At 49.2% G+C, this 24,965-nt stretch overlaps 3 protein-coding genes and 1 long non-coding RNA gene across 6 annotated transcripts; 2 read left to right on the forward strand and 2 right to left on the reverse strand.

Moving 5' to 3' along the window:
- Positions 1 to 457: 457 nt before the first annotated feature.
- Positions 458 to 2,357, forward strand: LOC124418048. Its single transcript, XR_006939558.1, has 2 exons — positions 458 to 772; positions 1,548 to 2,357. It is a non-coding gene; the product is annotated as an uncharacterized LOC124418048 (long non-coding RNA).
- On the reverse strand, positions 1,492 to 4,309 carry LOC124418047. 3 transcript variants are annotated; one of them, XM_046943024.1, is made up of 3 exons: positions 4,197 to 4,309; positions 2,244 to 2,365; positions 1,492 to 1,836 (listed from the first exon to the last, which is right to left on the reverse strand). In XM_046943024.1, exons 1-3 carry the CDS (start codon positions 4,274 to 4,276, stop codon positions 1,682 to 1,684), a joined length of 357 nt encoding a protein of 118 aa, XP_046798980.1. In that variant the 5' UTR covers positions 4,277 to 4,309; the 3' UTR covers positions 1,492 to 1,681. The 3 variants fall into 3 exon arrangements, 2 of the variants coding, with proteins under 2 accessions (XP_046798980.1, XP_046798979.1); XM_046943023.1 differs by having other exon boundaries at positions 1,977 to 2,365; XR_006939557.1 differs by lacking the exon at positions 4,197 to 4,309 and adding an exon at positions 3,467 to 3,650 and having other exon boundaries at positions 1,492 to 2,365.
- On the forward strand, positions 3,549 to 7,503 carry ZNF503 (zinc finger protein 503). Its single transcript, XM_015288294.4, has 2 exons — positions 3,549 to 4,235; positions 5,269 to 7,503. The coding sequence occupies exons 1-2, from the start codon at positions 3,927 to 3,929 to the stop codon at positions 6,787 to 6,789; spliced, it is 1,830 nt and encodes a 609-aa protein (XP_015143780.2). The 5' UTR covers positions 3,549 to 3,926; the 3' UTR covers positions 6,790 to 7,503.
- Positions 7,504 to 7,720: 217 nt separating this feature from the next.
- Positions 7,721 to 10,415, reverse strand: LOC112532693. The gene is made up of 3 exons (XM_040702957.1): positions 10,146 to 10,415; positions 8,581 to 9,386; positions 7,721 to 8,134 (listed from the first exon to the last, which is right to left on the reverse strand). The coding sequence occupies exons 1-3, from the start codon at positions 10,413 to 10,415 to the stop codon at positions 8,089 to 8,091; spliced, it is 1,122 nt and encodes a 373-aa protein (XP_040558891.1). The 3' UTR covers positions 7,721 to 8,088.
- Between the last annotated feature and the right edge of the window lie 14,550 nt (positions 10,416 to 24,965).

The following is a 24,965-nucleotide window of genomic DNA, read 5'->3' on the forward strand; positions in this document are numbered from 1 at the left end:
GAGAGAGCCGGCAGGGCTGGTGCCGAGCTGCTGCAGTTCCCTCTCCCGAGGGAAGGCTCGCTCCGGGTTTTTGGGTGATCCCGACCAGGCTTTGCAGCTCGCCAGCCTGACCTGTCAAGCGGATTATTTTAGAGGGAGATTAATAGGGGAGGCGGGCTGCAATAATAATCGTTTTGTTTGATGTGACAACTTTGATAGGCGTTGATTTACTTACAAACTGATAGGCTTTTAATTGAGCGCCTCCATCCAGCTTGAGATGAAAGGAAAACCGCATTGAAAAGCTGCCCGAGTGCCCTCGAGCCTCAATACTGATTAGCCATCTCGACAGTGAATAGTTCAAGGCATTTTCAAACTTTTTTTCCTCTCTCGGTCTCGCTCTCCTCTCCTCCTCAAATATCTGCCAGCCCACTCCTTTTTAAGAGAAAATAAATCATTTCCATTGTGTGCAAATAAAATCGACTTGACATGCTTGCCAATAGCTGGTAGGTAAAGGAAAGTGTGGACTGGCACTTGTTAATTAATTCCTCCTTTGCTCTCCTTTTTTTTTCTTTTTTTAAGTTACAATTTTCCTTTTTAAGAGCAGGAAGACGGGTTTCAACCCCCAGGTTTTGTTGTTGGGTTTTTTGTTGTTGTTGTTGTTGTTATTTTTTATTATTATTATTTTTAAAGAAGAATAAAAGCTACAGCCACCCAAACTTCAACAAGACTACACAAGTAAGCACCCAACAGCAACCCGGCTGCGCGGATTCATTAAACGAGGATCCCTCGCAAGGTAACGAGCAGGACGGAGTCCGCCTTCCTCAGCCGGGAGCGGAGAGAGCCGCCAGCCCTGCAGTGCTCCGCAGCGCTCCGCGGGGCAGCCCGGCGGCGGGACTCCGCTTCGAGCCGCGCACTGCGCACGTTGGGAACGGGCAGAGCTGCCGCGGCTCAGAAAGGCTTTTGGGGGGCGAGGGGAGGGGATGGCTCGGCATTTGTTTGCTTTTTGATTTTTTATTTTCATTTTTTTTTTAATTTTTACAACCTTCTACGTAAAAAGTTTACAGAGCTGAGTGTGATTTAACCCTCATTTCAAAGGCTCGGCGGAAAAAAAAAAAAGAAAAGAAAAGAAAAAAAAAAGCTGTCCTCTGAAGTTGCTAATTAAATTACCCTCCGACGCTTCTACCTCAGCCAGAGAGCTCGGGGTTCGCGCTGCTCCCCGCCCGTCCCCGCTCCCCTCGGTGCGCGGTGCCGTGCGTACGGAGCGGGCATCGCCCTCGCTTCGCTACCCCGAGTCCGAGGGCCCTCCCGAAGTCCCCGCACCTCCGCCGGGCCGGGAGGGAAGGGGAGAGGGGAGGGGGGGCTGCCCGCAGCTGACTCTGCCTTAGGACAATTAATCTTTAGGCTTTCACCCTGGGAGGCAGGATAAATACAACGAGAAAACAGATAGGAGTCTCTCTGGTCCTGTAAGGAAAACAGCTGTTCCAAGCACTTTAATGCAAATGAACACAAATGAAGGTTTCAGCTTTTTTTTTTTTTTTTTTCCCTCTTTTTTTTTTTTTTTCTTCCAGAGTTTTACTGCACTCCATTTATCAATTGGACTTGACAACAAAAGAAAGAACGGGGGGAAAACCTGGGGCAGATTCAAGTCACTTCCACTCTGTATGAAGGAAGGGGGAGTTCCTTACGGGCACGGTGCGGGTTGTCAGTCCCGCTGCAGCGGCGGCAGCTTTTGTGCGATGCTTCTCCCTCTGCCCCCCGATCCTTTCACTGTCACGGCCTCGGAAGAACACAGCGGGCACGGCGACACGGAAGCCCGGCTCTGCCCTGCACCGACACGTTCCGGCGACACGTTCCGCGCTTCCAGAGAACACACAGAAATTAAAAAAGTTTGTTAAAATCGTCTTTCTAGGAGGCGAGGGCACTTCCGCGTATCGCCCCGTTCTATCCAACGTGCCAAAGAGCGCGGCGGTTCAATAAAAGCCACCCGAGATACCGACCCGGCTGCGGGACCGACGGAGCACCGCTCTGGGGGCGGGGAGGGCGTCGGAGAAAGGCGGCCCGTGGGGAGAGGGCCGCTGGGGGCCGCCCGGCGCGGGGTCCGGGGGTGGCGGTGCGGGGAAGGAGAAGGTGAAGGCGAAGGACGGGGTTCGGCGGGGCCGAGAGCGAGCGGGGAAAGTCCTTCCCCACGCCCACCCCTCCCCGAGCGGCGCCTGTTCTGGTCGGAGTCCAGGTCAGGAATTGGCCGCGACCCCTGAAGCACTTGCCTTGTTCTTCACTTGTCAAACGTGTTTTATCTCTAAGTGACCTTTTTGTTAATGTTGTAGATTGTGTGGGCCACCATGTCAGATCCGGAAACAAAAGTAAAAGATTGATTAACACGTTTTGCCTGTGGAAAAAAAAAAATTGTTACGGGATGAGGAGGTGGGGAAGAGCGGGACGGGAAGTACAAAGGGGAGAGCGGCGGGCGGCGCGGGGAGCGGCAGAAGGGCCGCAGGCAGCGCTCACGCTGCGCCCCCGGAGCGGCGCAGGCGGCCCCCAGCGAGGCCGGGGCGCGGGGCCGCCCGCTCCCGGGTGCGGCGTCGGGGCCGAGACGGCCGCCGCGGAGGTGGGAAAGGGAGAGCGGCCCCGCCGCCCGCTTCCCGCAGGAAGACGAGTTCCGGCTCTCCGCCGCGGAGCCGCTCGCTCCCGCTCTGTTTTCCTTCCTCCCTCTCTCTCCCCCTGGAGTCACACCAGGCTTGTAATCAGCAACAAAAGCTGACATAAATCAGGGCGGATTGGCAGGGCTGACAAGCCACTGACGGATGGCGGCGGGGAGCGCTGACAGCTGACGGCGGGGCGGGGACCCGCGCGGCGCGGCGCGGCGGGCTCTGCGTGACAGCGCGCGACGCCGCCGCCTCCGCCGCGCTCTCCGCGCCGCCGCAGGCCGCGCCGCAGCGCCCCGCGGCCGGGCAGGGCCGCCGCTCTGCAGGTTCTCGTCCGCGCCCGTCCCCGCGCCGTCGGCCGGGAGGGGCGGAAAGCGGCCCGCGCCGTTCTCCGGGGCCCGGCGGGGACGGCGGAGCCGCGCCGGGGGGGCGTTGGGGCGAGGGCCGGGCCCGGGCGCGGCGCGGCGCGGACGGGCGGCGGAGGGCCGCGATCGGGCGGCCGCCGCGTCGGGGCCGTTCTCGGGGTCGGAGGGGCCCCGCGGCAGCCTCCTTCCCGGCCGGCGTCCGTCGGCCCGCTGCCGCCTCCGCCGCCGCCCAGGGAGGCGCGCTGGCGGCGGAGGAAGAAAAACGTTCGCGGCGCGTGATGTGAAACACAGAATTAACGCTCAGCCCGTCCTGGGAGCGCAAACAAGGAAGGAGGGGAGGGGAGAGGGGAGGCGGACGAGAAAGGGAAGGGAAGAAAAAAAAAAAAAAAAAAAAAAAAAAAAAGAGCGAGAGCCCATTAAAAACAGAGAAAAAAAAGCCCCAGAAAAGGGAACGTCACATCCCCTTGACCCTCCAATCACCTCGGGGTCCCATTTGATTGGAAGGCGGCAAAGGCTTTAATCTCAGACTAATTCAGCTGCTTTTGAAGTGAGTTTCTCCGCCAGACCCCGGGCTGGATGGGCAGCGGCTCGCAGCACAACTGAGCGCGGAGCCGAGCGCTCCGCCCGCCCGCCCCGCGCCGCGCCGCAGCCGGGAGTCGAGAGCGGCCGGGCACGGCGCAGCCGCCCGCGCCCCCCGCCCCTCGCAGCGCACGGATTACTCGGCTTTTTTTCCTCCTCTTTCTCTCCGGCCGGCTCCCCCTTCCCCCCCCCCCTCCCCACCCACGCCCTCCCCGCCAGCGAGAGCCGCGGGACATTTTATGTTTGTTTTCCTCCTCGGGGGGCGTGTGGATTTTTTCCCTTCTCGCCCGCAGAAAGCGAGCGAGCGTTTCCGAGTGCGAGCGGCGCGACTTGCCCCAGTTTTCATGCGAGGTTTTGGGTCATGATCACATCGCCCTCGCTTTCTGCTCTCAGAAGTAGTAAGCGCAGCAGCAGCCTGAGCGAGCCCGGAGGCAGCCCCCGCCGCAGCCGCAGCGCCGCCGACCTCAGTGCCGGGCCGACCGGGCACGCTGGGAGCCCCGGCAGCGCCGCCGCCAAGCCCTGCTTCCACGCCGTTCCCCCCTCGGACCCGCTGCGCCAAGCCAACCGCCTGCCCATCAAGGTGCTGAAAATGCTCACGGCGCGGACCGGCCACATCCTACACCCCGAATACCTGCAGCCTCTCCCCTCCACGCCCGTCAGCCCCATCGAGGTAAGCAGCCCCGGCCCCGCCGTGCCCTGGCCGCCCCGCATGGCGGCTGCCCCGCGCCCGCTCCGCTCCGGGTCGCGGTCGCACCGGGAACGGGCGCCTTTGATCTTAGCGAGAGGAGCTGCGCGTGGTCGCCGTTTCCGTGTTTACTCGGCTGCCTGGCGATTCCTTTTTGAATAAACTTTCATTTTTGCTCTTTTGATCTTTTTTTACTCCTTTTGATTTTTCTTTTTACGTTTTATTATATATATATTTATACATACACACACACACATATATATATTTAGAGATAGAGGAGCGGTGGGTGGAAGGACCCCGCTCCGGGGTCACGATCCGGCCACGCCGCGCTCGCAGCGCCCGGGCGTTGCGGGGGGTGCTCGGGCACGGGCTCGGCGCGGCGCGGGGCGGCTATGGCGGCGCTCGGCCCTCCGCCTTCGCCGTCTTTGGGGGGGCTTAGGGGCCCCGCTCGCCCTTTCTCCCCGCTGTCGGGGCCCCTCGCCGTTTTAGGGAGCGAACCTCGAAATGGAGAGGGTGGTGGGAAGGGTGTGTCCGTGGGAATGAATGATTTCACTGAGGTCTCTGCGGAGCGAAGCGCCGCTCTCCCCCGGAGCCCGGCTCGTCCGGGCTCTGTTTATAAATAGCGGCCGCGGTCAGGGCGCAGAAATGCGGCAGCCGGCGCGGTCCGAGGGCTCCCTCACGCTGGAGGCGGGGGTCGGCGCGGGCTGGGCGCTGCCCGGTGGGCGCTGGGCGGCCGAGGGGGTGCTCGCACGGCTCCAGCGAGCCCGAGCCCTCTTTAAAGGCTTTGTGGAAAATGGTGCATGCAGGGGAGGGGGCTGTCAGGGTGATGAATGCGCACCAAATCGTTCATCACTTCCAGGCTGGCCCCTGCAAAAACGTGCGGGACGAGAGAGCTGCTAGGTACGCTCCAGGCTTTTCGGTTTTTCTTTTTTTCTTTTTTCTTTTTCTTTTTTTTTTTTTTTTTCTTTGAGCGGACTCCCCCATTAAACCTCTGTCGTTGTGTGTCTAATTCCTGCAGCTGGATGCGAAGAAAAGTCCCCTGGCCCTTTTGGCACAAACTTGCTCGCAGATAGGAAAGCCGGACCCGTCCCCTTCCTCCAAACTCTCCTCGGTCACCTCCAATGGCTCCGGAGGCGACAAGGACTCCAAGTCGGGCCCCCTGAAGCTCAGCGACATCGGTGTGGAGGACAAGTCGAGCTTCAAGCCCTACTCCAAACCGGGCGCGGAGAAGAAGGAGCCGGGGGCTGCGGGCTGCGCGGGCACCCCCGCGGCGGGGGTCGCGGCCGGGGAGAAGTCGGGATTCCGGGTGCCGAGCGCCACCTGCCAGCCGTTCACCCCAAGGACAGGCAGCCCCAACTCCAGCGCCTCCGCCTGCTCGCCCGGGCTGCTGCCGGCCGAGGGCAAAGGCGGGGAGGACAAGAAGGACTCGGAGAGCTGCGGCAAGAGCGGCGGCTCCGGCGCGGAGGGCGGCCCGGGCTCCGCCGGCATCGGCCACGGCCGGATTAGCGTGAGCTGCGCCGGGATTAACGTGGAGGTCAACCAGCACCAGGAGAGCGCGCCGGGCTCCAAGCCCATCGCCTCGGACTCCGCCTCCTCCTGCAGCAGCACCACCGCCACCTCCTCCGCCTCCGTGCTGGGCTCCGGCCTCGTGGCCCCCGTCTCCCCCTACAAGCCGGGCCAGACCGTCTTCCCGCTGCCTCCGGCGGGCATGAGCTACCCGGGGACGCTGGCCGGGGCGTACGCGGGCTACCCGCCGCAGTTCCTGCCGCACGGCGTGGCGCTGGACCCCACCAAATCCTCCAGCCTGGTGGGGGCCCAGCTGGCGGCCGCGGGCAGCCTGGGCTGCAGCAAGCCGGCCGGCTCCAGCCCGCTGGCGGGCGCGTCGCCGCCGTCGGTGATGACGGCCAGCCTGTGCCGAGACCCGTACTGCCTGAGCTACCACTGCGCCAGCCACCTGGCCGGCGCCGCCGGCGCCTCCTGCGCCCACGACCAGGCCCTCAAGTCCGGATACCCCCTGGTGTACCCCACGCACCCCCTGCACGGCGTGCACTCCTCGCTGACCGGCGCCACGCCGCCCTCGCTGGCCGGCCACCCCCTGTACCCCTACGGCTTCATGCTCCCCAACGACCCCCAGCCGCACATCTGCAACTGGGTGTCGGCCAACGGACCCTGCGACAAGCGCTTCGCCACCTCGGAGGAGCTGCTTAGCCACTTGCGGACCCATACTGCCTTCCCGGGCACCGATAAACTCCTCTCCAGCTACCCCAGCTCCTCGTCGCTGGCCAGCGCGGCGGCCGCGGCCATGGCGTGCCACATGCACATCCCCACCACGGGCGCCCCGGGCAGCCCGGGCACGCTGGCGCTGCGCAGCCCGCACCACGCTCTGGGACTCGGCAGCCGCTACCACCCGTACTCCAAGAGCCCGCTGCCCACCCCCGGCGCGCCCGTGCCCGTGCCCGCCGCCACGGGACCCTACTACTCCCCTTACGCACTGTACGGGCAGAGACTCACCACAGCCTCGGCGCTGGGCTACCAGTGAGCGGCGCGGGCGGGAGGGAGGGGGAGGGAGGGAGGGAGGGATGGATGGATGGACGGATGGAGCCCTCCGAACTCGGTGGAAGTCGGCAAGGAAAAAAACAAACAAACAAACAAAAAAAACCCCACAAAACAGAAATGGGACTTTTTATACGATAGTGTTCATCTGAGGACTGGATCCGTGAGCACTGTATTTATTTATGTTAGCTTCAAGCGGGACAACGAATCATAAAGTGCATTACTTAACTGAGCTCAATAGGTAAAAGTGGAACACCCATTGTAGAATATAAATAAAAAGATAGAGGTCTTCTCTTTAATGTTACTTTAAAATTGCTATGATTGTATCGTACGTTCTTATTTAATGTCTCATTGAAACAACAACAAAAATTTACATGCATGTTTGTTACTAAAAAAAAAAAACAACTCGCAATTTGTCAGTTATAATTTCAAATTGCAATTATTTTTAAGGTGTAAACCCTTGAAAGAGAATTGGTATTTTTTTGTATGTATTCTGGAAGAAAAAACAAAAACAATTCTATTCCAAAAACCTCATTTGCCTTATTTTGTTCTTTAAAAGGAACACTTAACTATTTTTAATTTTTAAGTCCACCCTGTAACGAGGGTTAAGTAAGGTTTACGTCATGTACTAAAATAGACAATGTATCGCTTTAAAGATTAAAATTCCGTATATTTGATGTATTAAAAGGTTTTACTTTTATTTTATTTTATTTTATTTTTCACACGCTTGGATTCTGTTACAAACCCGAGTAGGACTCGGATGGAGGCGGTCGCTGCTTTCTCCTTCAGCGTTTATTCAGTTTTAATTAAAAACTGTAAAAAAAAAAAAAAAAAAAAAAAAAAAAGCAGAAAGAGAGAAAAATAAGGGTTTTTTTTATTGCAACCCCGGGGGCTCTCCGAAAAAAAAAAAAAAAAAAGACGGAAAGGTTATTTTTATTATTCTTTTTTTACACCTTTTTTCCCCCCTTCAGTAGGGTCGGTGGCACGGAGCGGGCAGGCTGAGGCTCGCTCACATCTCTGCCCCTTCCCGAGGAAAATGAACTTTTTTTTTCCCTCTCAAAAGAGCATTTTACTGTGAAAACCGTTTTCTTTTCGATGCGAGCTTCAATTAACAGGCGGCGTTCTTTCTTTAGGAAGAGACGCGGGGAAGGCAGCACTGTTGGTAAAAGAGTAAGAAGATTATCCGAAAGCTTTTTACAGTGTAACGCGTAACCATTCATCTCCTTTTCTAAGTGAGAAGTTCCGAAGTAATTGGGAAGCGCTATTTGATCTCACCCGGTTATTTTCAATTTCTTTCTTCAGTTCGTACCGCAGTACAAATGATCGTCAAGCTAAAAAAAAAAAGAGAGAGAGAGAGAGAAAAATAATAATAATAAAAACAACCGGACTGCTCTGAGAGCTGCTTTTCTTTTAAGAAGAAGGGCCGGGGAGGAAAGATCCCAGCAAACCCCCGCAGCTGGGAGCGCCTTGCCCGGCGCGGAGCGATGCCGAGGGCCGCCCCGGCCGCGTCTCTGCCCGCCCGGCACAGCCCCGCCGCGGCCCGGAGCAGCCGCCGAGACCGCGCCGCGAGCGTTGCACCGCGCCGATGGGAAGAGCGGCTCCGTGCCCGCGGACAGCCGGGCTCCGCGCCCTGCCCCGCTGCCGGCCCGGCGCAAGGCGAGTGGCGGCCGGGCTCGGCGAGGGGTTGGCCTGCCTGCCTCCTCCCGCATCCCCGCCATACAATTACTGTTCAAAGTTTCCCGCGGTGCCCAGATGCTAATTAGTCTAATACATTTACTCCTGATAATTGGTGCAAGTTAGCGTTAACGTGCAGAGCGGAGAAGAGCGGGCGGCTAACGAAGGGCCGGCGCTCGCCCGGCCCGGCCCGGCCCGGCTCGGCTCGGAGCGGGGCCGCACCGGGCTCGGCGGGTGCTGGGCGGCTCTTTGGGGACACGGCTCCGCCACCGGCACGGAGCGGCTCGGCGCTTTCATCAAGCGGTGGTTCCCTCCCCCCCTCCCCTTAAATGGGAAAAGGAGCAGCGCGTAGCGCCGGTCTGGGGAATGTAGAACGAGCTCTCGTTGTGAACTGATGAGTTCGGGGAAAGGAGAGAAGGGCAGCGTCGTTAACCGCACCGAGCAAACTTCACTGATAAAACGCATCGGCCGCGAGCGGAGCCGGGAGGCGGCAGGAGCCGGCGGGCAGCCGAGCGGCGCGGCCCCAACCCGGCCCCAACCCCAACCCCAACCCCAACCCAGCCACAGCCCGGCCCCGGGCCCTCCGCCACCCGCCAGTCGGGAAAAGGGCCACTGCGGCTCCAGCGGGGCGTGCGAGCCCGGTGCCGTTACGGCGATCAAAAAGCACCGCCGCTTCTCCGCACGTACTCCGCAATTACAGCTTTCTAACAGCTGCACCTCCGACTCCGCTCGCTGCAATCCGTCAGCAGCCAGGTGTTGGGGTCTGTCGGAGGGAGAGCGGGGGAGTTCCGTGCGCCGGAGCCTTAATTGCAGCGCTGCGGCTCTCAGCTCTGAAAGTTGTGCGCGAGGGGTTCTGATGCGAGTGATAAAACGAGCGCTTAACGTTATTATTGCCGTTCTGCTCAGATACTGTCAGCGACATTAATGACAAATGGAAACGGCTTATTTTATATGGAGAGCGGTGCTAAGGAGGGCTCTCTCCCCGGCTTGTTAAATATTTGACCTGGCAAGTGTCACGGAGGATTTTGATATTAATCTAGGAAATTCGCTATTTTTTCTAATAGAGATTGACTTCCGGACATTAATGTTTTTAGGTAAAAGGGCCGCGTTTGTTATTTCGTTCCCCCGTTCCGACTAGCTGGATGGCTCGAGGAGCTGACAGCAGCCGCTGGTCCATGCCACCGAACTAAAGTAATTTCACAGTGAAAAACCAGCTCGGGAGGACAAGCAACAGAAGGGCAAAAGCCATCACAACCCCAAACTCAGATCGATCTGACCGGAGTCAGGCATACATTAGTTTAAATTAAACAGTTTCATCTTCCTCACAAATCTTTTTTGAACGCTAAAGATAAACTCATGTAATATTTAAATCAACCCCTGTCAGACGCTAAGTGCAACCGAAGAACCAAAATAAAAATTAATGACTTTCCCGGCGCTGTGCTCGGCTCGCTCTGGGTGCCGCTTCGACAAAATACTTCTGATAAGCGACGCTTAGAAAAGAAGGGTTCTGTTTATCTTATCTGTGGGGAAATGTAATTAAGCTGGTTTTATGAAACAATAAAACACAGACTCCACAGACAGCAAAGGAGTTCCTGCAGTATATCTCGGCCTATATGGGCGTATGTATCTTGGCTTGTGCGCGCAGGTCGATACCGAACACACACATACATGTTTGCCTTCCTGATTTCCGAGCGCTAAGCGGACGGCGGAGCTGAGCACGGGGATGCCTCCGCGACCGGGAGGATTTACTCGGCTGTAGGAGGCCTCGTTTTGCGGGACGGGGAAGTCGCTCCCCACCACCTTCGAATCCGCCCCGAGCGCTGCGGCCCCGCTCCCCTGCGCCGGGGCTTTGCTGAGCCGTGCGGGCTGCGAGCGAGATGGCCCAGGCGAGCGGAGCCCCGAAGGCCCAGGCTGGCCCGGACAGGGGCACACGTGCATTCCTGTTCTGTAAAATACAGACCAAACTCCATTCTTTCATATTCAGAAAAGACGGAGAGAAATACTGCCTTTCTTTTATACTATTGGCTTTCACCGCAGGCTTTCGGTAGGGCGCCTTTTGGTGGTGTTTTTGTTTTGGTTTGGTTTTTTTTCTTCCTAAAAAGAGCGAATCTGAAGTTGGAAAAGATCTGGAGGCGGCATCGACAGCTCTCCTTTCCATCCCGGCCACGGGAATTACCCCGTTCACTTCCAGCCTCGAGCTCACACGCTGCCCCACGGTCCCTCAGCCCCGGGCGGAGGTGGCGGATCCCCGCTGGGGCTCTCCCTCAACTCGCTACGTGGCAGCTGGGGGCAGATCGCCTTCTCGCGTGAAAAAAAAAAAAAAATTAAATTAAATTAAAATGTTGCGAAGAAGTATAAAGGCGTCAAAAGAAAAAAAGACGGACCCCAGCACCCAAAGCTCTCACCTCTCCGGAGGTGTTTAAGCAGCAGAGACGGGGCTGAAATTTGAGCGCGTTGCGCACTCGGGTTGTGCACAAACGCGGAGAGGCCGTCCCGGTGCCGGCGCTCCCAGCCGGGGCCGCCAGGTGCTGCGGTACGGACCCCTCCGGCCGCGGGCCGGGGAGCAACCGCTCAGCGCTGCGCGGGGTCCCTCCTGCCCTCACGTCTGAAATCCATCCACTCTCCCCTCTCAGCCACCCCGTCCGTCCCCTGCGTGGAACAAAGTGAAGCCGTTCAGGCTTTGGATACCGCAAGAAGCCTCGTGTGTGTTTTATTAATTTTTTTTTTTTTTAAGTCTTCAGATGAATTAAAGACAACCTGACAATGCTGTCATCTGTCTTCAACGTCACATCAAGGCAAGCAGTAATGATAACAGAGCAGCAGAAGGACGCCTACTGAAACCTGGAGGATATATATACGCATACATACACACGCATATATATATATGCCTCAGAACAGTTCGAAAGAACAAAATTAGATCGCTGTTCTTAAGCCATCGCGGCGAGAACGTCCAACAACGATTGATGTTTAAGCAACAGCCCCACATTTCCCTCTCTTCTCCGCGAGGCGCACGCTCCTCGGCCCTCACCACCTCTGCGGGAAGGGGCAGGAGGACGGGCAGCCGCACCGCCTGTTCCCCAACTACTGCGACCAAACGGGAACGCGAACGCGCCGCCCTCCCCCTCCGTGCCTTCGGGCTCTCGCTTCGCCCAGCGGCCGCTTCCCCGAGGCGCGGGCCCCCGAGCCCCCCGGTGCGGCGGCGGGCAGGAGGCGGCTCCCTTTGTCTGCGGCCCGGCGGGGCCGTGCCGGCAGCGGGGCGGCCGTGGGGTCCCGCCCGCCAGGCGGCGCTGCCGGGCCCGCCCCCGCGGGGCGCTGCGGAGGAGCGCGCCCGCACCGCTCGTCTCCGCGCAGGGCGCCGGGCGCGGCCCCCCCTCCCCCGGCCAGGCCGAGCCCCGCAGCCCGGGCAGAGCGGCACCGGGCGGAGGCGGCCCGGCCCGAGCGAGATTGCGCGAGCGGGGGCGGCAGGGAACGCGGGGCTCATCCGAAGGGAAGTATTGCGGCGTAAATGGATTTAGCGAGATGGAAGCAGATAGGCCGGACTAAAAGGGGGGGGGTGAGGGGGGAGAATGTGGCGTTGGTGATTTTTTTTTTTTTAAATCACTCTTGTAATCTCATTCAGTCTGAAGGGTAAATAAATTGCAGTTGTATGAAAAACAATTGGCGCTACATGTGTTCATAACAGATGGGATCTTATCACAGTTTAACTGTAATAAATTCTGACTTCTGGAAATTGTAATCTTTGCTCCACGGTAGATGTTGTCTCGTTTCTGCCGCAATAACAGCGCTGCAAACTTCTGCGAGCGAGCAGAAAAGTTTCGGTGCTGGCGCAGTTCAGCAGCCCCGCATCCCGCGGCCGCCGCGCCGCCAGCGCTCTCCCAAAGTTTTGCTGAGAACGCCCTCGGAAATCAAAGGAAGAGAAAACGCTGGCGCCCGGGGAGGCGAACAGCTGATCCTGCCCCCGTCGGCGACGTTATTTACTAAGGCCAATGATCACGGCCCTTAAAAGACACGCAGAGCGGCGAAGAATGAGCTCTCTGTGTGGAGCAGCCCTGCCAAGTGACAGATCACGCTTCGCTTCGCGAGCGCAGAAAATGTCAGAGCAGCGCAGCTCCCGAGGAAGCCGAGACCAAAGTTCAGATTAATCCCCCCGCGCTTCACATCACAAAATTAAAATATAAATTTGAATAACCACCGAAAGAATAAAATTATAACAATAAATTGCCAAAATTCACTGAGGCTGGGGACTAATTATTTTCCCCATCTCGGCTTCCCATTGCTGTTTATCAAGTCGCAGGATAAATGCTTGTAAATCCATTCCATTTCCATAAATTCTCTCGCCGCCTTCTTTTTGGCCAATGCTTTTGCAACATTAATTGATTTTATTGCACTTTCTGAAGTCACTGTATATTACGCTCAAGCAAGTTTGCTCTGAAAGCGTTGCTCTTTCCATCGTCGCATGAAAGCGAGGAAGGGGAATTACTGAAGCCACCGCAGCCTCCAGTCTTCTTTTTTAGCCTGCTGTGATCTTGATGGCAAATGCGAACTGCAAATTACAAGTTTCTAATAATCCGCGCTGTTACAGCACACAGCCCCTGTATCGCCGGTGAGAAATTAGCACGAATCCCAGCAACGCGTTTCCCCATTGTTTCTAAAGCGGGGGTGGGGTGGAGGGGTGAAACGCTGCTGAGCGACCGAGATCAAACAGACCGAGGAACACTTACGGGGTGAGTCATTACCGCTACCGGACGGACAGCAGCTATTTTTAGGAAAGGATTTTCGATGTGTAACTGCAAGTTTAATTGTCCTTAGAAGTACACAGGCTCCAGGTTTCGCAAACCCTTCTCCCATTCCCACTTCGTCTCCTTAGGAGCACTGCGCCCATCCAGCCTTCACCTGGTGGACCTCACTCAACACCAGAGATCGCCCTGTGCTCCTCGGCTGCACCCCGCCCCGAGCCGAAGCCGCCCCGCACCCCGCACCGGGCAGCCTCAGCCCCACGGCTCCGGCGCTGCCCGCGGACCGGACCCAGCCAGGCTCCGTCGGCCCGCAGCCCCGCACAGATGCACTTGGAGGCACGGGGGTGACGGAAGAACCTTGTTAAATGGACAGGGATAACTACTGGAGGTGACAGAAGACACGTGCAGGTTTCAGGAAGGACAGCAGAACTGCCGGTAAATACGAACCTACCCTTCCCATTGCAGGTTCGGCGTTTGTGCCCTACCCTTGCCTGCCCAGCCTTCCTTCCTCCTCACACTCGCTGCTACCCACTGACCGAGGCGCTGAGCAGAAGTAGCAATCGCTTACCGGCCTGCAGCCCGGCCCCGAGGCTCCCAGCCCTGCCGGCCCCGGCCCACCACACTCCTCTTGCCGGGGCACCTCTCTAATCACCCCCCAGCCCGGGGAGGGAGCACTGACTGGGGTGGCCCGGCCGCAGGGTGAAGTCACCCGGTGACCCTGTCACCAAAAGGCCTCACCGTTTTTGGCAAGCCCAGCAGAACAGGGATTCCCAACTGCTCAGCTCCTTCCAAGGCAAAGCTCCCTGGCTGGGAAAGGCCTCTGGTACAGTGTATCCCACTGTCACCGCTTCAGAGCGATCCACTGAGCTGGGATTGGAACACACTGTGGAAGTGATCCCACTCCTGACACCCTGCCAGCTATCACAAGATGCACATTCACAGCTGCAATATAATGTGGTTTCACTGAAGTCAGTAATCTTAGGACCAGATTCGCAAACCGAGATCCAGCAGACATTTGCAGGAAACATATCCCCTGTCTTGTGCAGCTCATAGTCCTCAATCCTTTCTGGAGGAGACTTCCTCTCCTACCAGCAAGGATCAACTGCCGACATCACCTGCTACTTTTCCTCCATGCCTTAAGTGCTCATCTCAACGCAGAACACATCAATTCCCAGATCTGGAAGTCTTAAGCCCTCAGTTCTCGCTTATTAGGGCTCCTAATCACTGGGCTGTTCTCATGGGGAAAAATCCCCACCCCACCCCTCCTTTGAAGGCATTTCACTTTGCATAAAAATGCACTAGGCCGGGGGAAGGAGAAGGAAGGAACGAGACTATTAAGTCTGCTGGTTGCGGTGCTTGCCAAAGCCTGGAGCTCCCATCTCCCAGTCAGCAGCGCTCAGAAGCAGATTTAATCAGGTTCCCACCAAGTCTTCCTTCACCCAAGAGAAAAAACGTTCTGCACGAAAAAGAGGTAACACTTTCAACTATCTCTTTGCATCCTAGATGGTAATTACAGAATTGGATACTCATCTATTCAGGTAAAACAGCGATGCAACACTGATCTGTACCCACTAACTTGCTAGATAAATAACAGGGACCTTCGAGTAACCCCTTTTTAAAGCAAGCCTAGGCCACCACTGTGTGCTAGGGGACAGCAACTTAGCCTTAGTAAAATTGCAAATTTTCACACCATGTGCATTGGTTACACAGCAAAGAAAAACGGGTAATGAGGGTCTTGTAGAAGAGTCGGCATTGCATGGCAACGCAGTTCTCCTCTTTGGTCCGTATTTATTACTTTGCTTCACTCTGTATGGAAGCATGAGAGATCATCCATCCCATCTTACTGCTGCTCACCCCACCAATGTTGCTCTCCGCAAAAAGCCACTGGACATACAGAAGCAAAGGCAGTCAAAAACGTTAGTTGTCCCAACTGGCAAAACACAACAAAAACAAAACCAACCCATAACAGTACAACTATTTGCCCTGACAAAATACTTCAGCCCATGACTCAAAAATGTTCAGATTCTTTTTTATTTTTTTTTACATCCTCCTCCCTACCCTTCTAATTCCCCTCCCTTTGCAAGGTTACAATTTCCTTAAATATATATTGCACCAGCAGGCTGGGGGAATGTGTTCCAGATAAAACAGATGAGCAGAAATAAGTTCTTTTTCAGAAGGATCAGCTGCTAAATGCATTCCAGTAGAGGTGTCAAACAGATTTTATGAAGAGAGCTAATCACATTTTTAATTATGGTCTTCATGCTGACTTTACAGAGTTAGGGTAAAAAGCTATTCTTGATCAAAAGCAGATATCCTACTCACATCAATGGGTTTATAAAAAGACTGAGAATGGAATTTAGACCAGATGGAGAAAATGAAAGAAAAGTTTATTAACTGTATCATTTGGTGGAGAAACAAATAGTTGTTGATATATCTACAAATCAGGTACTGACAAATATTGAACAAACTGGCTACCAGGAGTGCCACCATCTTGTTCTAGAGTTAAATGAGTTGTGGAAGTGTTAGAGCACGTTTTACCTCCTCAATCGACAGCACATTTTTTACACTATTTCCACGCTGGCTGAATTAGAAGGATACGGTTCCCTACATGTAGATGTTCTCACAGTACATAAGAATATTGCTGAATACCATTAGTGATAAATGATAATGGTATAGCTTATCCCTATTAGAGAAGATACTTGTGTATCATTATAGCTGCCTATACACCAGATCACAGATAAGGGAAAAAAAATAAATCTCTGCAGAAGAAAATATTTACCCTTCTAACAAAAACAGTTGGACTTGTATAAACACCATGTTCCACATGGTTAATTGTGCTTGCTGTTTAATGGGATCGTGTCACTTCACATTTATACTTTTAAGCTGTTAAACATACACATATGCTAAATTCAAAGCCTGGTGTGAAATTCTGGTCAACCTGACATCAGAAAAAGTTTTCTAACAATCCTCCTGGGACAAAAAGATAATAATAATAACAATAATAATGATAGTAATAATAATAAAAGAAAGTCCTAAACCTTACAAATTCAAATTCCATATTAATGAGAATTAAATATGTCCCGTACAGTTCTATGTTTCAGGACAATTTGTGAAGGAACTTGGGATTTCCTTGGAGGAAACCATGGGAATTTTGCTTTTCCAGCTGTGATAACAAGGTTCCAACAACAAAATCTGAAGAGATCACCCAAAGTGGGTCAGAAGTAAACAGGTAAAAAGATGACCTTGAACACACACACACGCTCTTAGATGGAAAGCAGAACACACGAGTGGGTTTTGGCCATTGTAACACAGGTGCAGTCAACTTTGAGCTGATGTCTCCCAGGGTAGTAAGAACACAGGGAATTTAATGGTCACATCTGCCCCATCAGTCCTTTTTCAACGTTTTACCCAAAGATTGCTGCATTTCAGCCATGGGTGAAATGTGTGCATTTTTAGCTTGTGTGTATTATTTATACTGAGAAGAATTGACCAGGCACTCTTCCAAGAAAATAATGGAATAATAATTCTAAAAATAAACCACAACAACAATAATTAAAAATCCTTTAAATTAGGGAGCAAGTAATACAGGAAAAAAAAAAAAAAGAGAGAGAGAGACTTTATATGTAAAGAACAGCATAATTATTATTATTATTAATACAGAGCAACTTGAAAAATACCTACATCTGTTCTGATAGCTAATCAACTTGGCTGAAACAAATTATAGTTTTATGGCTTAGAATTTAGCCCAGTTTGTGTATGGATGGATGCAGTGACTCATTTACACACTGACTTGAGTACTAGCAGAACCAAGTAGTGAGTTTTATATCTTCATCTTGAAAACAATTATTGCATAACCATGTTATTTCATCATCTATTAAATGTTAAACTCATTTGTGCAACATTACGCCAGTCTTTTTGTTGCAAACACTAAAGTGAGGACAGACGTATTTCTGTGAAGTCTCTTTTGATGTATTTTGTAATAGTTCAATTCTGGAAAGAAATGAGTTGTGTGCTTTAGAACAGATAAAAGGAAACTATGCTCTCCACACCCCCATCACAAGCTCTCCTTAGGAATGTGAGTACATACAATTCTGGAAGTGTAATAATCATCATCTTGCTCATTACCTGGGACCTCCAGGGCTAAATCACAAACCTTTACACCTCAAGTTAAATACCCTATAGCTAGCAGCTGTAGCACACTCATATCCGCTGTTGGCCAGACGCAGACACAGAATGGGAGGCATAGCAGAGTGAACAGTGGGCTACATACGCATACTTACTCAAAAGCAAGTTAAAGATTGGCTAGAGACTAATCCATTTTATAGCCTAAGAAAATGATTTTCAGAAGAGCTGAACTGCAGGTGCTATTTCTCTCTCTCTCTCTCTTATTTATTTATTTTTTTAAAGCTCAGCTTAACTCTAGTGGTAGTGTTATCAGAGCTCGCTACAGTACAGGAAAACATGGAAAATATCCTAGATTCTGGCATTCCTTATGGCAGGGTCCATTGTGTGCAACGTGACATGGCTATTTTTTTTTCCCCTGGAGTAGTGGTGAAGGGCATTTGCTTATAGCTGCAAATCTAGAGACAGATTGGACTACAGATCTTATCCATAACAGCAACATCCCATTATTTTTGGATGCAATGTTGAATGCACTTCATCAAATCCTCACTGAAACAAAAAGAGGCAATAAGATGTTTTATATTCTATTACTACTATGTAATGAGAATATTAGAAGTAAGCCAGTTGTAGAAGTAAGCTCTGGATCAAGTCAGACAAAACTGATTTACGTTAAACAGAAGAAGTAAGTCTTTAACTAAAAGTTTCAATTTCAGAAGGGCAAACTGGAGTAGTAAGGTCAGTTGGACTGAGGAGCTAATATATTGAGCATGGAGACTTGTTACTTAAAGCCAAGCGTGTTAAGATGGCCAAGAATCTTTGTTCCAACACAAGGAAGAAATGAAAAGAAAAAGAAACCTGAAATATGCCCCAGATACAACTGGATGTACTATCACCTCAATAAACAGATTACCTGAAAACAAAAATAATGTGTGAAAAATCCCTTTTCTTTGCTAATCATTCCTTATCTGAGAAGCGTGGATGTGAAGCAAGAACTGCCAGAAGAGAAGCCGTGTTAGGCTCTGCAAAAGATATTAAAATGGATGAAAATATTTTTCAGTTACATACATAAAATCAAAGAAAGAAAGGAATGTAGCAGAGATTAAGGATAATGCAGGCATGTTCCCAACCTCAAACTGATATGTTGCATTAATTTAAATACAGAGCATGGGGTGAAAGGTAAGTAGCTAATAGGAATGATGTTAGAAAATGAAAATCAAGTGAAGTAGAAAGAAAATTACATCTGTTACAGCTCTGAACTCTGGGAGCCTAGATAATCTTCACCACAGCTCAGAATTCTGGAATATGAGATCATATCAGTAGTCAATATCAAGGAGTATCTACCAAATTTAACCAGAACAAGACTGCCACAAAAAGAATGAACAAACCACTCTGGGGGGGGGGAGGGAACAAAGTCTCAGATTTTTATGCTCATCCATCTGATCCCAGTAATAGCCAACATTTTGCAACAGCTAATTGGAAGCAAGAAGGGACAGTAAAGCAAATTATTTTAAAATTCAGTAAGGAGTTACTCAAGGTGAATCCAGAGGATATTTTTTAGATACAGTCTGGGATTATTCAAGGTGGATCATACTACACTAAAAAACCTTGATAAAAACAAAACAAGTATTCTAAGCTAACATGGCAGCAGAAGTATCATTTCTCAATATTAATAAGGCTCTTCTGAAATGCAATATGACTACAGATCGCAGGCATGAGGCAACTGGAGTAACCTCCAATAGAGACATGGAAAATTAATAGCGCTGTGGAAAGCACGGGGAAGAGCTCACCTGAAATACCACACACAGTCTACTTACCTGCATTCAGGAGAGATTAACTGGAAGTAGAGTAAGTAGAGCATTAGGACTACTAGGAAGATCAGTGCAATGGAAAGCTTATTTTATGAAATGAGATTAAAGAAGCTTGATTTGTTTAGTCTACTATAACAAAAGCTTAGAGGATAGGATTGCTGTCTAACTGTGTTACTTAAAATACTAGGAGAAGAAAAAGAAGGGCTGTTTAAATTAAAAGAATTTTGGCACAAGACCAAATGGATTTTAGCTGGCCATGAATAAACTATGTGCAAAATCAGAAGAAGGGTCATAACCAACAGAGCACAGGTGATGAGCTTTTCTGATGGTTGGTGAAGGTCTTTTTTTTATTTGTTTGTTTTAAAGTGAATAGTGGTAGCTCATTGTTTTTCATTCTGTCCCAAGTCACTGCCAATGGCAAAGGACTCACCAGTATTGTAAAGTAATCAAATTCTGCCTCTCTGGGAATAATGGGAATATAACACAACCGTTCTTAAGATGGAGGACAATATATTTCAGAGGTGAACTACGCATCCCGATTGCTGTGATGGGAAGGACCCGGTAATCCAGCTAGCACCATCTCACTGAAAAGCCTTGAAATGGGGGAGTTGGTAGACAGGGCCAAAATGCAGCATAAATAAACAGCGTTGCAACAGAAGGAATGTGACTGGCGCTAATGGTTAGGCAAACATTAGACTTAAAAAATGATGTATTTTTCTTTCCAACTCTTTAAAATCCCAAACTTGTTTTTTTAAACTGGAGGTAAATCACAAAACAACCAGTATAAGCCAACCACATCACAAGTAAAAACTTCCTTCTGACGAGAAAGGCCATCCCAACAAACCATTACTTTTTTTCCTTTTAGAAAATGAATTATTAGCAAAACCCACACAATCTTAAGTAAAACAAATCAACTTTTATATTTCTGAAGAGAAGAAGCCTGCCAAAGATAATTCCTCCTTAAAATGAAACACCATGCTGCAATGTACACACAGTGAACAACCAAAAAGGCTATTTTGATATCAAACATAAAATCTTCTGATTTAAAGGAAAACAGCTCTTTGTAAAGAAAACTCAAAAGTGAAGAGAATAACATTTGAACTAAACAAGACTCAGGTAGGTGGCAATTTGTGAAAGAATTTTCTTTAGCATATACTTTAAAAAGGGACACTAGAGGGAGAAAGGAATGGGTATTCTGTATTCTGAGTTAAGGTGCTGCCAGCATGGCAGCCATGAGGAAATTTGTAGATCGAAGCGTATCATGTGCTGTCTTGCCCCCTTGCTACAGTCAGCTGAGATATGGTGTGCTTACTAGGGTGAGGTGCTTTGGATTGTGCTGGTTCTGGACATCCCACATCTGCGAAGGAGAGACTGTCAGGCCTTAGGAATGGTCTTTTCCTAGGCAGCTTCTACCTTGAATGCCAAGGAGCTGATGCTCTACAAAATTTATACTGAGCTTGGGCAGGCAGACTGATACACTTACAGATTGTTTCATTCCTAAATATATCTTTATTTTTATCATGTCATAGATCAGAATAACCAATGATTGGTAAGACTGATGATACATGTTTAAAGAAAGAGCACGTATCTGAAATGTATGAATTACCTTATTCACTAATCCTGTTTTGTAAATCTGGCATGACTTCCCAGACAAGAAAACCAATTGGTCTTGTGCTTGCACATTCTCAAAAAACTTTATCATTGAATGTTTGCATAATGCCTGATACCTATAGTCTGTCGTGACTTTGAGCAGTGATGTGAGCTCATACCCACAGCATGACAACAGTCAGTGTGATAATATTACTGACCTTTTTGTTCAACCTCATTTGGGAAAGCACTGGGGCTAGAGGTGTAACTGCACCAGGAAAACAGGCAGATCAGTCTTCATGGGCTCTTCGAGAATTGCTCTCTGACAACTTGCCAGGGGAAGTTCATGTTAAACATGCCAGAACCACCAGCACTGCATAATTTCCTACGACAAGAAAGTAGCCATTTGGTGGTGGCAACTTTTAGGCTCAATTGAATTAACTGAATAAAAAGATATACTTGTTTGTTCAGAGAAAGATGCTAATCAGGCCACCCAGTCTGTTCTTGAAGTGCTAAACTCTATATTGGAGAGGAATATTAAAGTGGGGCGTACAAAAAGTACGCAAAGTAGAAAAAGAATAAATTTAACTACATATGAACAGATCCTACTGATATTTTAAATGATGGGCAGCAGGTCTTAGTTACACGCATTCATTTGTCTTATGTCTCACTTTAAATGCAAAAATTGCTATTTACTTTTAAAAAAATAACCACAGCTAAATTGGTAATAGAGATAAATGACAGAAATTAACAGTGGAAGTTCTGGAGCTTGGACATTATTGTTTTTTTAAAGGCAGCAGTCATGAAAGGAAAAATACAAGTGACAAATGCAAATACTTAGACTTTATGGATAAATGAAAAACTTTATATTTAGAAGGACTAATGCTCTTTCAAATGAGGAAAAATGAACTGGTGCAAAGATTTATTTTTTCTTTTTCCAAAAGCAAAACAGGTTTGTTTTTCTCTCATGAACTTTTATTTCAAGTTGATGGAACATTGTCAGACTCAAACTCTCCCTCTTGGCTATTCAGCAAACAAGGAAAGAAAAAGGTTTTCCTTCTCTGCATAGTAGTTATTAATTTGTTAACAACCCTGAACACAGTACATGAAGGATATGCAGTTCATAAGGTCTTCAGAGGAAAGAAAAAATAATAGGTTCATATGGTAGGGGAATTGTAAGATCTACACTTATTCTACAAACAAAGGCGACCTTTTCAGATCTATCAGCTGCGTTTGGGAACAGATATGGACTTCCTGTAAATGTAAGCAGAGGTAGACTGATGATTTATCTACACACAGAGTTGCACTGATTTGACTGAAGGCTTGACTGCGCACGGAATTTTTGAAGAATAAAGCAGCATTCTTACTGAATAACTTCTTGTGCAGACATGCTTGTTCTAGAATACAAACTAGAGTAAGGTAATCATGTTATGTGATAAATTTGTATATGTAGAATATTTATATAGCGCTGTTACCATCAAATGGTAACTTTGGTAATTGTAAATTGGTAATTTACCATTTGGTAAATGGTAAATTGTCTCAAACAGAAATAATTTTCCAGTACAGAGATATCTTAAATAGGGATTTTAAAAAAACATTCAAAATTGTGGGAATTCCTTCAAGAATATATATGTATACATCTCTATTGAAATTAATTTGTCTTAGTTTGACTGAGAACAAATTTTAAATATATGAAATTACAGTAGCTTTCATGGACTTTTCTTAGCAGGCTTAATGCAATCCAGAGTCTACCTGAGCTCAGTCTGTATTTACATGTGGCTTGAGCCCATGTCCTTTCACTGTAAGGATGTATTAACTCAATAGTCTTGCAGTGTCAGTTCCACAGTTCCCCAGGGTGAGGATTTTTGGTCCTTCGGTTTATTTATTCCCACATTCCTACACAGTGTAAGATACCACTTCTTCCAGCTGGCGGTGCATCACGCCTCTGGTCATATGTCTCTATAAAGCGATTGTCAGGTGGAAGATCACATGTTAGGTCTGATCATCTTCTGGTGTAAATTAAAAAAAAAAGCGTAATTTTGGCGGGGACATCCAAAAGTGGGCTCTGTACAAAAGTTTGTGCAAAAAGCTGCACAGAGGTGATAGAGCAAATGATCAGCCTTTAACTTGAGAAAACCAAAAATTTCAGTATCAAATCCTGCATAATAAAGAGGCTAAAGCAGTTCTAAAAATGATCTACTTTCTTCCTCTCTTGAAAGGACTAAGAATGTTCTACCGCCATCCATGACTCAGCACAGAGATTACAGTCTCACAAAGAAAGTCTTTAAAACATCGCAATGTGAGTTTTAAGATGTAAGAAGAATGGTAAGAGGAAGAACGAGGGTATATAATGTTGCAAAGGGAGAAACAAAAAGAAGATAACATTATAAGACTCAATAAGATGGCATCACAGAACTCAATATTAAGAAAATGATCTTAGACTCGATACAAAGGGTCTGCTCAGGCAAGAGGTAGAGAAGCTATGGAAGGCTTACTGTTGGTGAGAAGCTCTCATCTTTACTATTTTCCTAGGCCAAATGCACTACACATGGGAGGGTTTTCCAGTGCATGACTCACAGAATCATTGTTTATGGGTGATGTATCGCGCCATGAAATGTCTTAAAGTCTCTGAGGAGAAAAAGGCATGGTACCTCCTCAGCACTACTCTTTTTCCACCATAATCTCTAGCTCACCAAGTTAAAATGAGCCAGGATGGCTTCAAAGTGAGGTAAATGTTTTTAAAATTAGCTAATGATTTCTAGCTATACCTGAATTGATAACTAAATAAAGGAAAAAAACATCAAAGTTGATATTCTAGGAGACAGGATTACATCTTGATGCTTTTTCACTGTATAACAACTTCATAATTCTGCAATACATTTAAATATAGTTTTACTATTACTAGTTTTATGTCATTGTCATTCTGTGTCACAGTGGATTAAACTAAGGGTTACATTAAGAAGTTCCTTTGTCACAACTGTATTGGGCCACTCGTATCTCCCTTTTCAGAAGGGAAAAATGAACATGTGTTTAGTAAAACACAGGCATAGCTTTAATTTTTCTCTGCTGCTAGTCGTTAATGTTTGAAAAATTTCTTAACTGGAAAAACTCAAGACAGCTGAAGATTCTGTGGAGGTCAAGCATGGACTGTTCTATAGAGTCCTCTCCTATAACTAATCTGCTAAGCAGACAGCAGGAATGGAAAATCCGTTTAATATAGGTGCTGTCCTGCAACAGAATTGCAAAACCTTGGGCCTGTACAAAATAGGGATTAGCATCATTTTAGGAATGATGGAAGGAAACCTGTATCCAGGCTATTCCCTAATCTGAAAAAGTAGTAATGTGTCAGCCTTTTAATCTGATCCCCTTGTGCCACAGTCAGGTCTGACAGTTTTTGATTTTAGGTGTATTAAATCTATAATTACTAGCCTGTCTGTAAGTTAGTAAAATGGTCTGAAATGACTCATAAATAAGTACAGATAAAATAAAGGCATATTAATTATATACAATTTTCAATTTTCAACTTCTCGCATTGCAAGGTGCTTGGTGTAGAAGGAAAGTGTTTTTTATTTTTGTCCTCTTAAGAGATAAAAAAATATTGGTTCTTTCCTTGCTGTGGTAGGACCTTCTCCCTTAGATATGTCTGAGACAAACATCCAGATTACTGTAGAGCAGATGGCAATCCAACAAAGAACTTTTTTCTTGGATGACCTGAGATGCATAAAGATCTGTAAAGTAGATTAAACCAGCACCTCTTATTCTTGGAGGAACTGGAAAGGGTAGAAGAGAGGGAAGCAGTGAGAAAACAGGGGCAGAAATATAGCCTTTCCATTCTGTTTTTCAGCTAGAAATGAAGGATCAGAACTGAGGGCAGCCAGAGGATTACCCTGCTGTCCTACTAACTATACTGCTGACTGCTGCTATAACATGAGTATCAGCAAATCGTCCTTCACCCTCACAGCCCTGCAGTGACTGGCAGATGACGAACAAGACCATGAGCTTGTGCAGTGAGCAGCTATTCCTGGCTCTCACTAATTCCCATACGACTGAGCTTTTCACTACCACTGTGACTATCTTACCTGATATTAATATTCTTTTAACACAGACCTTTTCAAGGTTGTTATTTAGTATTGGCAGCAGGAATTCCTGTAACATCTTTCATTAGTGTATTTGGTATTTGAGTGCTTTTAAAATGTGTTAATAAATTGGTTTAATTGTAAAGTACATTAAAATTC

The sequence above is a fragment of the Gallus gallus genome, chromosome 6 (genome assembly GCF_016699485.2).
Source record: "Gallus gallus isolate bGalGal1 chromosome 6, bGalGal1.mat.broiler.GRCg7b, whole genome shotgun sequence".
Lineage (NCBI taxonomy): Eukaryota > Metazoa > Chordata > Aves > Galliformes > Phasianidae > Gallus > Gallus gallus.

Excerpts from the sequence above, each read along its gene's own strand:
- ZNF503 (XM_015288294.4), top strand. The coding sequence starts at position 3,927 with ATGATCACATCGCCCTCGCTTTCTGCTCTCAGAAGTAGTAAGCGCAGC. Across the intron at positions 4,236-5,268 it reads CGCCCGTCAGCCCCATCGAG|CTGGATGCGAAGAAAAGTCC; the intron begins GTAAGCAGCCCC and ends TAATTCCTGCAG.
- LOC124418047 (XM_046943023.1), bottom strand. The coding sequence starts at position 4,276 with ATGCGGGGCGGCCAGGGCACGGCGGGGCCGGGGCTGCTTACCTCGATG. Across the intron at positions 2,366-4,196 it reads GTGGAGGGGAGAGGCTGCAG|GCAAAACGTGTTAATCAATC; the intron begins GTATTCGGGGTG and ends TTTTTTCCACAG. Across the intron at positions 1,837-1,976 it reads TCCGTCGGTCCCGCAGCCGG|CGCGGAACGTGTCGCCGGAA; the intron begins GTCGGTATCTCG and ends GTTCTCTGGAAG.
- LOC112532693 (XM_040702957.1), bottom strand. The coding sequence starts at position 10,415 with ATGCACGTGTGCCCCTGTCCGGGCCAGCCTGGGCCTTCGGGGCTCCGC. Across the intron at positions 9,387-10,145 it reads GAAATCAGGAAGGCAAACAT|TATCTGAGCAGAACGGCAAT; the intron begins GTATGTGTGTGT and ends TGTCGCTGACAG. Across the intron at positions 8,135-8,580 it reads ACTTGCACCAATTATCAGGA|CTTGACGATCATTTGTACTG; the intron begins GTAAATGTATTA and ends TTTTTTTTTTAG.